The sequence below is a fragment of the Channa argus genome, chromosome 9, assembly GCF_033026475.1.
Source record: "Channa argus isolate prfri chromosome 9, Channa argus male v1.0, whole genome shotgun sequence".
In the NCBI taxonomy this organism is placed as follows: Eukaryota; Metazoa; Chordata; class Actinopteri; order Anabantiformes; family Channidae; genus Channa; species Channa argus.
Genome location: NC_090205.1, coordinates 8,784,282 through 8,795,203, shown reverse-complemented (window position 1 = coordinate 8,795,203; position 10,922 = coordinate 8,784,282). Strand labels below are relative to the sequence as shown.

The following is a 10,922-nucleotide window of genomic DNA, read 5'->3' as shown; positions in this document are numbered from 1 at the left end:
GGCAGTTGGAAAAGGCAGTTGTCCACGGACCACAGTGTCAGTGGTTTGATCCCCCGGTCCTGTCTCTGGGCAAGACACTGAACCCCCAGCTGTGCAGTGCCGGTCCAAGCCCAGTAGAAATTGGGGAGGGATGCGTCAGGAAGGGAAAACCGTGCCAAATCAACATGCGACCCTGAACTCACGGGATAAGTCGACAGGCCAAAAAAAAAAAACATCAGGCAGAAAAAATATTCTATGATAGAAGAAACAACCAAAACAACAACAGTGTAAAAACGTGTATTAAAATTTTATTTACAGATATGTACAAGAATACTGTCCGTCCTCCTGAAGTGCCCATGGACCCTCCTGTTCATCCACAAATAAATACTGGTATTGTTTGTTTCTGTGTGTGTCTGGGTAAATTAGTCTTAAGGTGCTTGGTCAGCTGGATTCATAACTCTGCCCATGAATACGATGGATCCTGAAATGGAGAATGCAACAAAATAAGATCAAGCAAAAAGTGTTGCATGTTCACAGATTTTCCCCTCAAACATGTTACTGTCTGCAATGGCAGAGGTCTGATAAGAACATTACAGTAAGATTTGCTAAATAATGTACTTTCCTAAGCTGAAACATGCAAAACATCTTGTATCTCCTGCAGCTCAAATGAGAAGAACAATTACCTGTATTAACCTCTCGTAGCAAAAATAGAAACGGCCGGTCTGCTTTAAAAACGGGAGCACGAGATCGTTTGAGTAGCACCATAGCTGTAAAGGTAAATATCATTTTTTTAGAAACCATGTATGGTAAATTGGAATTCGGTTTTATTTCATCTTCATAGAATATTTTAAACCTGTAGCAGCTGCTGCCTTTGTCCCATCTTCTGTCACTTCTATTCTCACTTCATGGAAGGCATCAGACACGTAAAGACCTTCCTCCACTGCAGGAAAACAAACTGTGAGCTGCCAGTAGAGCTTCAGTGATGCTTGTTTATTTGAAACCGTAGTAAAAAAAAATCAGCATTTTGAATGCATTCCCTAACTGGTGTATTGACCTGATATCCCAGTGAAATCAGCTGCTCCTGGGTTAAAGGCATCTCTGATGCCCAAAGCAGGGAGCACTGATCTCAGGTTGAACTTGTTCTGCATTCGGAACCTGTGAACACCAAACAGAGAACTGTTGAAAACCACCTGATAAGGTCGGAATCTTAAAAACATCTGTTTTCTGGGGGCTTTATCACCTGGGTAGGAAAACATCCATCCGGGTTCTGCGTAGGCCCGTGTCCCACGATGCCAGCTGGCGAGCAGTGAGCTGGGACTCCAGGGAGGACAGCGGCACCTTCCTCTCGCTGGGGAGGACCACCTGCAGGCTCAGAACACGGCCCAGGTAGGGCAGCTCCAGCACAGTGTAGCGCTGGTCTGATGATGTCCTGAACTGACCTGCCAATGTAGACAAATGCTGGCTTTTGAACTGTGCACAGATAACAAGTCAGATGGTCTCTATCATCTCTACCACAGCAACAGTGTCTATGATGGGCACAGGACAAAAGGGCATTTGTTGTCTTTTATTGGATAGACAGATGTATGATGTCTCTTACCAAAGCGGACCTCTGTAGCCTGGTACATCATGGGCACCTTGACGGCGCTCCCATCGGAGAGGATGAAGGGCACGTTCTGGGTGTTGGTGAAGAGGAACTGCTTCTGCCAGATGCCCCTAAATGTCACTGTGTTGACCAGAGCCATCTGTAGCCGGTGGCTCCACCACAGGGCCTCTGCCTGAGCCTCACCTGAACCTGATAACTCCCCGCTGCTGCTTCCTGATTGAAGGGGCCACGATTCGTCTGGATGTTAACAAGAAAAGGTCAAAGTTTAATGTAAGAACCATGTTGTCTGCAACTCATCTCTTAGAAGTCAGTAGTCTCCAGACTGCCCTCTAATGCAGTAAACAGGATAGAAGCATGTGTAAATACAAATGATGGTTTTGGGGGTCACCTAGGTATTGTTTCACAACAAGGCAAAGATGTTAAACGATAAAATGACAAATAAAACCAGAAATCTCATTATGTGTCTTTCTTTAACAAGGGGGTTCTAAATTAGTCTTTAATTTTAATTCTTTAAAGAGGGGTCCTTAGGTTTTTTTGAGCACTAAAGGGAAACCGAGCTCCACAACTCTCCTTTTAGCTTCGGCTGCTAAGAAATCTACCACATTGTGTCAAAGCTTGTTTTTGAAAATCAGCTGCCGGATCCTGATATGCAGTGAAAGCAAAACATGTACTGAAGCTAAAAGAGGCCAAAAAAGCTGCAGAGTTGGAGATAATTCTCTGATAATTCAATTATTTTCACTATAAATAATTGATTAGTGGGGCTGTCTGCTTTGCTTACCATGATTTTGTCCGGATCTCTCCAGCTGGCTGCGAGTGTGGTTGGGATGGCCGAAGTTGACGCGGACGACGCTGGTGTTGGCCCAGGATGCTGCTTGTTGTGTAAACTCAGACAGGAGCTGGACACCGCTCTGAATGAATAATGTACAGGTCTGCTGCAGCCACATCCCCTGGCTTGTGTTGCCCATGTCCCTCTGTGAGTGCAACAGCAAGTCTTGTACCACGGCATCTACAAGATGTGAAGAGGAGTGAGGTGTGCTAGTTTGAGCTTTGTTGGCAGTTTAGGAAAAGCTGGGTGCACAATTATAGTGTTGCATTCACAGGTCTATAAACTGTAAAAATACTATAGACTCTTTGTCTCGTTCTGAATCTAAAAAATCATAATTCCAGTATGTTCAACTCAGCTGCACCTCGCTTCATCCAGGAGTAATTTACTGAGCTCACATCTCATCCCTGCACAAACAAATGCTCATTTGACGTAATTTGAGCTCCTCAGAGTCTGGTGAGCCACAGGGATCTTCCAAACTAATAAACACCAGTCATTTGTAAATGAAATTATGCAAACTCAAGTCAAACACGGATTCACTTACGACTGCAGTATTTGCAAGCGTGCGCCCTTATTCTGAGTGGGTGGAATCAGTCAGATGTACGTTGGCCCTCTGTGATGTATTATCTTTCTTTTTATATTTTTTTTCATCTTGCTGTGGTTGTGCCTGCTTTAGTTAGATTTTGAGTAGGAGGTACATATGGCATATTTGTTCTGTATCCCAACTTCCTGAATAAGAAGTTTTTATTTATATCTAAGTATTTTCTATATTATTCTTTATATTCTCCTTTTTCTTTCTTCTTTAAATTCTACAGCTGGCCAGGAAATAAGGCTTCCTCCAGTTCGAAACACTCTCATGCTAATATTAATTTGTACTTTTAAGAATACAGTGATTTTATGGGCAAAGGAATCCAATGTTTTCAGTGTTTTCTTACGCTCTTTCACAATCTTACAGTCTCTTACACTATGTAACTGGTCCCAAAGGTGGTTTCTTTGCTTTGCTGCAGTGCCGAATTCAACAGCAAATTAACTTGCAAACAAATGACTTTGGAGCTAAAACCATAAGTGGGTTAATCAACTGGTTGATTGTTTCAGAAAATGAATCCCCAAAGTTTGATGATCATGATTTCTCAAGTAAACAAGCAAACATTTGTTTCTTAGTAAGATCATTTTCTGCTGTTTTCTTTGTTTTATATAATTAAATCTAAAATTTTTGCTCCAGCAAAACAAGCCATGTGAAGATGTCAACATGAGCTTAGAGCATGTTCACAATTTCAGTAAATAAATGATTATATATTTATGGGATATTTTGGCTCAGGTTAAATTTAATGTTTTCTTTTCCAAGGTGTCCTGCTCCATTAAAGCCCAGCTTAATCCACTGTCACCTCTGACTAACAAGTGAGGGTCACATCCCCATGAAGGTGAAAGAAACGGCGGCTGCAACACTTGTTTTGTTTATAATTAAACACAGTGACCTCTCGACCCGGAGGCCAAGCTGCAGGAGTGGTTAATGAGATTAGAGTTGGTGTGGAGGCAGGTATTATGGCTCCAGACACCACTGTGCAGCAGCAGCACCGCTCCACACCACCTGGTACCAACAGCACTGAGGGCCACCAACAAGCTCACTCCCACAGCATGAGGAGCTGTGAGAGTGTACAGTGTACAATAGAACTGAGCACAACGCTGATCCACATCATGTCCATTTACATGTAATTCAGTTGCTTTTATCATTTCATGTGTGTGTTCACTGACCGAGGTTAATCTTTCAGCTTTGTGCCTTTTGTGAGCACTTCTTGCATGAATTATGGAATGTTCTGCACATTGTCTGATCACTTTTGTTGTACACTATATTTAGAAACCGAAATCAAGCCTACCGTTGACATTATATCCCAGTGTTCCCTCCAGCTGAGCCAGTGTGCTGCCCCTGGCGCCAAGCTGCAGCAGTCCCAGAGACAGGGAGATACTGACCGGAGACACGATCAGGTTGGACTTGTTTTCCGTCTCGGTTAGCGTGTGGTAGAGGTCCATGGCGAACCTGGTGTGCAGCTCCTCCATGCTGTCCTGAAGGCTGCCGCTGCAGTGGCTTCTCTCCACCAACCAGAAGCAAATGAAAAGTGAAGCCACTGGCAGCCGACGCATGTCCTCAGAACTGCAGGAGAGGAAAGGTCCACAGGGTGCAACAGGTGGTCTGAGAGAGAAAATCCTATGACACCAAAAAACAGAGGTCAGTGAAGGCAACTAATGGGCAACTATTGACTCTCAGTGATTTTGAATGATGAAGTGATCGTGTTCTGTTGCTGCAAAATCAGTGTTTGATTTGCACGTGTGAGCAGTTGCATCTGATGTAACATAAAACAAGGGTCCACACAAGAGTACTGGAAAAGTAAACTTATTTATTCACAGCTGTTTTATCTTCTGTCCTTTTGCAGTGTGCAACACTTTTTCTAAGTTTAGATTGTGATGAATCTCAGGAAAGGGTGTGCTGCCATGTATAACAATTTAAACGATATGAATGGAAAGATGCGCGTATTTGTCAAATGATAACTGGCAAATAGGCCCAGTATAATCAGCGAGTCCACAGATATCTTGGTGTGAGCGATGCAAGTTACTGTAACCTTGTTAGCCTGCAAGTACATAATATATGTTGTACATAACGTTAATTATTGATTAATTTAGCCAGAGGAATAAACTAGCCCCAACTTTACCAGCTATGACACGTGATGCTTACGTGCTGGGTTTATAGTACTGTCCAATATTATTATGATATTATGATCGTGACATTATTAGGGTTCCTTCCCTGCGTTGTGCTTTACCTTTTATACTACTCTAAGTTTAAAATTACCTTCATATTCCTTGTAATGAAGTACTTTAAAGTTGCAGTAATAAATTTTTGAGTGGGCTTCCACAAGGGATAAAGAGATGGAGACAGTGACTGTCATCTATAAGCTTCTCAGGTGAAGAGTCTCGTTGATTTGTCCGTTCAGGTGCACTTACAGTCCTACCTGTGGACAGGTGATGTGGTATCCGTGTAAACTCCAGCTGTTTGGCGCCAAACATTCAGCCACCGCAGGGGAGGGGTGTCCTGGTATGTCCCCGGAGGCCCGTCACAGTCACCGGGTTCTTGTCACTGAGTCCGTCCTCAGCTGTCCCCCAGCTGTCAGTCTCTGGTTCGGACCTCCGGTCTGTCACTGGAGCCGCCTGTAGTCATAAGACCGCGTTAGAGAGGAACGCTTCGCTCCGTGTTTGCGGTCTCCGTCGGCGATGTCCGTACTGGGGCTATATGGAGTCAGGCGGAGGGAGGCATGTCCCCGAGCAGCAAATCCCAAACCGGCCAGTGGGGAAACAACTCCCACAGAGGCGCGCGCGGCACAGGGCGGCACACACGCACGCGGTATCTGCAAATCAAATTATCGGCTATAAATACATTTGTAATGATGGATAATTATTTTTGTAGGCTCAAAATATGATTTTAATTTGACTGTGACGCAGAGATGTCAGACAGACAAAATCTACATCAGCCCACTCACTTAAACATGTATCTGAATCACTGCCAACAAATCAGTAATTTTTACACGTTTTATACTTTGCTGTGAACAACAAATACAGTCAGATGTGCTAGATAAAATGTTTGATCCCATCATTTTTATATACTGTTATTAATATGTTACATATGTCTTTCACTAATGCCAAGCCATTAAAACACATTTGGGGTTGCCAGGTTGGGAATCAAGAGGTGGCTTCTGAATTGCCACACAGGCTGGCAACCCAAACATTTTCTTCATTCGTGATCACTGAGGCTCTTGACTTGAGTAATAAAATGTATCAGGCAGTGGTATCACATTGTTTGGGGTGTTTCTCCCTGCGTACAGCTCAGCTGAGATACTGCACCTCAACAGGCATGTTCCATGGTGACCACCATTAAAAGAAGTTTGTAAGGGCCTAGCAACGATTACATGAACTAATTCCCTTTCAAAACGAATTTTAAATCTTTAAATTGGTTTATGTCTGAATTCTGCCCAGAATTGATCTAAAACATAAAAACACTTTTTCAATATGAAAAGCTACTAAAATTAATCGGAGAGAGGCTAAATCATTCTCAGATTGGGTGGCAGTGGGAGGGTGGGTGAATATTAAAGTAGATGACATATAATCAAACACAAAGTAAGAAAAAGTAAAGAAGTAAGAAAAAGTAAGAAATGTTATGTGTGACATTATTTGTTCTATAATTTGTTTCCTTTCTTCTTCTGTGCTTATTTTTTACAACCCCTTGAAGTTGTGGAACACACAACACACGACCTACAATCTTAAACCTATTTCTAACCCCATCTCAAAAATCCCATCTTTACCCTCAAACAGGCCTTTGCCAGTCTGAAGACCAGACGAAATGTACTCACTTACCAAAAATATCCTCATTCAGAGAGATTAAAAGCTCAAACACAATGGTATTCATACAAGTAAATGCACATTAATAAGACATTTGTTCTGTTGTACTGTACAAGTCGTTTGGCCTTTTGTTGTGATGATCAAAAGACATTTCTGCTCCCAGCGTCACACTGCTGCGTCAGTGTTTCTAATTGGTATCACTATGGAATGTGAACTCACTCACTCAATCATGAACATGTTGCTGCTCCCTCATGTGATGAATAAGAGCATCTCAGTTATCATCAGGAAACATTTTCACACACCTGGGTTGCAGTCAGAAAAATACCAGTGCTTTTTCAAACTGTGTGTTTTAGAGGCACAGTGTTAAATAGCGTCTTAGTTTTAATATAATCAAATTTGTACTAGACAGCATAGCATTATGAGAATTTCATTAGTATCATGTTTGGCTGGATGATACGTTAGAAGATCACCAAGATATTACAGTTCATCCTGAGCTAAAGCTGAAGACAGTTACTCAATTTCTTGGCAATCGATCTAACACTTGACAAGACAGACGGACAGACAAACAGACAAGAAAGTCTTGGTGTTCAAAATGTCCATTAGATGTTGAGATATTTCAGTCCGGATCAAAGTGGCGGACTGATATCAAAAATGATATCAACACTGTCACTGGTGTCATATAAAGCTTTATGGAGTCTGTCACAAGATCTGTCACGTTCAGCTCTTTTATTATTGAATGAGAAACTTCTAAATTTGGGGAGAAAGTTGTGACAGGTTATAAAGATAAATGCTTTTAATATTGGCCCAGCAATGGATAACATGCACACATAGTTTATATTTTAACATGCACAATGTGATCTGAGAGTACATGAGGACAAAAAAATAAAAACATTATAGGATGATATATGTCCTGTGTTTCAGCTAAAATCAAGTTGCTGAGGATTGATACCCCCTCAACCGTCCCTCTTAATTGGGGACTTGATAGTCAGCAAAATAAACTGTGGACATTTTTTCCCATGAAGGAAGGAACATGATTTGTAGCCATCAGGTATTTGGCTGCATTGTCTAACGGGGGATTCCAGCCATCATTGGACTTGACTAATTAGTGGAGCCGTGTTTTGGCTTCATTAAACGCAATCGCCACATTCTTTAAAACCCAATGCCCCAAGTTCCAACGCAGGAATTTGGAATTTTAAGGACTTGGACGTTCACGGTGATTGACCAAAGACAATTTCTGAAAAGATGCCACCATGAGCAGCAGCTTTTATATCTGCGCTTCTGAGGCCTTCGGAGGAGCACTGTGTTAGAGGTTCATATTTGTAGAAATAAGGATTTCTGGAGGACTCGGCAGTGTCAGTGTGCAGCGTAGCGGAATGCTCAGGGGGCCTCAGCCTGCTAAACATGGTAATGTCCTTATCTTTGCTGGAGATTCTCTGCATTATTTCATTACAACATACAACTAGTAATAACATAGTCATCCTCACTACTCGTGACGCTGACAGCTTGGTCATTGACAGCTGGACCAGGAGGATTAAATGTGGTTGGAAAAAACGAAAAGCCATCACTTGTCGTCTCCCTCATTAACACGAACGCCGTGCCCTTGAGCAAGGCCTTTAACCCCAGCTGCTCCAGTGGAGCTTCTCAGTGGCTACAGGTCAAACTGTGGATGTACTGAGCAGCTTCCAGGTGTGAATGTAGCTCTTCAATGAAATTAATAAATAAATGAAAAAATAAAACCTTAAAAGTGAATTGTTGACATCTGTGGTTCGAAGTATTGTCTTAATAAATAGCATATCTGTAAATGGCCAAAAATATGCCCTTCCATGACATACTTGTCTTAATGCAGTCGCATTTGTGTAATATTTAGCAGTATGCAAAGTAACAAAGTACATTCTTTACATACAATACAATTTATAGTTATTTCTACATTATTCCAATTTTCAGCTACCTCATACTTCACTACAGAGGCAAACATTGGTTAACTATCAGATTCAGATTAATAAAACAGAATACAGTAAAACTTTATTGACCCCCATTATGAAATTTACAAGCTACAGTAATAGAATATACCGCAAACATGAAGTAATTCAAATTTCAAATTTCATATGGTGTGAAAAGGGCCATACTACATATAGAGTACTTTTACAGTACCTTTTGCACTTCAAGTATTTTTTGTGCTAACACTGTTCTACTCTTTCTAAGTTTGCATTTTGAATGTACTACTTTTACTTGTAATTGAGTAATCTACACTATGCTGTGATGTCTCTGCCTTTCTCTACATGGTAGCAACCTAATCCCTAATTAATGGAGGGTGGCCCCTCTGTTCTGACCTTTAACCTTTCCATCCTGGGACCTTTGACCTTTGGGGAAATTGGTAATTAATGGAGAAGAAGAAAGAGAAGGAGGAGGTGTTCTCAGTGCAAAATAGCTACAAGTGACAGTTTTTTTGTGTTTTTGGTTTCATTCAACCAACAGCCACAAAAAACAAACAACCAAACAAAAAAACCCAACAAAAACACAAAAAACTAGGAACAGCTTATGTGCAGTGGTGGAGTGTAAGTAAGTGAGTAAGTACATTTACTTAGGTAATATACTAACTTCTGCTACTTCACATCAGTGCTTTTTTTGAACAGTGTTTTTTTTATTAGAGGCCATTCTGCTCATTCTGCTTCACCTCCAGTACCCTACTTCCTTGCAGGCTCCAGGGCCTTTGGGTTGTCCAGGCAGGCATGGATTAGAGGGGATGCTGGTGTGCGGGGTCGGGCCAGGCTGCAACAACGCCGGTGTCTCCAGAGCGATCTGCCAGGTACGCCACGGCGGATTAGAGCCACTAGTGCTGGCACCGAGAAAGGGGCGACGTGAGGGGACGTGTGCCCCGCAGCGTTCACCTCGCAGAAGCATGAGCGTGGCTGGGGAGAACCATGGGAAAAAGTGTGATTGTTTTAAGCCCAAGAAAATGAAGGGAAGTGCCATCAGAGCAGATTATTACCAACAAATGAATAAATAACCTTAAATGTTTTACAGTGATCCCATATGTTTTCTAATGCAGCAAAGAATAAAGTCAGCCTGGACAGTGTATGAGATCATACTCCTGTAGAAACATTAACCTTTTCATCGTGTTTTTGTTTGCACTGCAGCACCATCTGCTGCCACTCAGAGCTAAAGTCTTCTGCATTCAAGGTACAGTATCAAGGTATTCAAAGTACAATATCATTGAGGATCATCAAAGTCATGGCCAAGGCGGAAACAAGATGAGTTGATTCAGGTTTTATTTTTAACCATAAAAAATACAGCTGAAATTTGAATTTGAATCTAAACCTAACGCACATGTTTTAAGTTTACATAGAATTCCCATTTATTACCTTCTTGAAACAGTCTGTGCCCTGCAGGGCTGGGAGTGTTATGACGGCTGCACATTCACGTTATTTATGTTGGGGCTTGAACCCCGTATGCTTACAGTCCAAACATTTGTGCCCACCCATCTTGATTCACACAAATTGTAACAATAAGTGTATGAATTTAGCATGTATATATAAAATATGTAAAACTTTCTGACTCATTTGTTTTTCAGACTTCTTCCCTGTAGAAGCCCTGGATTACACCATACTCCGTGCTGATTGGCTGATGATGACATCACCTCTGCAGGACTGCAAGGAGACTTTGCCATGGCAACTAGTGTGCAGTTTGATGGGACCCCCCTCTTCAAGCTGTGGGGGAGACCACACAGGCGATCTCACACCAGTTTTAGTGCTCAAACTGTGGAGAGAAGCTGAGCTGGAACAAGAGGTCGGCGAAGATTTCCCCAGACACAGAGAAACCACACTGAAACAGCTCTGACAATCTGTCCTGAGACACCTCAGGATGGATCACTTACATTTATTACTTTAGAGATTAGCACAAAGATAGAGCTGTTTAATGATAATAACATGACTGCAGTGGAACCATGTCCAAACCATATACAGTATTTGACCTCAGATTTCAACACAAGAGGGCAGCGTTCTGTTGCATTTAAAGACTTTACATACTTGTATGTTCTGTTTTTATTACTCTGTAGTTTTCCTTTACTGTATTTTTTGTCAGTTACTGTGCATTTTACTGCCTACTTTTACTTCTTCCTGTTGTCTTTAGCTGCCT

At 41.9% G+C, this 10,922-nt stretch overlaps 1 protein-coding gene across 1 annotated transcript; it reads right to left on the bottom strand.

Moving 5' to 3' along the window:
* Positions 1-220: 220 nt before the first annotated feature.
* On the bottom strand, positions 221-5,667 carry serpine3 (serpin peptidase inhibitor, clade E (nexin, plasminogen activator inhibitor type 1), member 3). The gene is made up of 9 exons (XM_067516459.1): positions 5,408-5,667; positions 4,280-4,608; positions 2,361-2,588; positions 1,577-1,819; positions 1,220-1,418; positions 1,034-1,134; positions 833-919; positions 663-746; positions 221-460 (listed from the first exon to the last, which is right to left on the bottom strand). The coding sequence occupies exons 2-9, from the start codon at positions 4,542-4,544 to the stop codon at positions 408-410; spliced, it is 1,260 nt and encodes a 419-aa protein (XP_067372560.1). The 5' UTR covers positions 4,545-4,608; positions 5,408-5,667; the 3' UTR covers positions 221-407.
* Between the last annotated feature and the right edge of the window lie 5,255 nt (positions 5,668-10,922).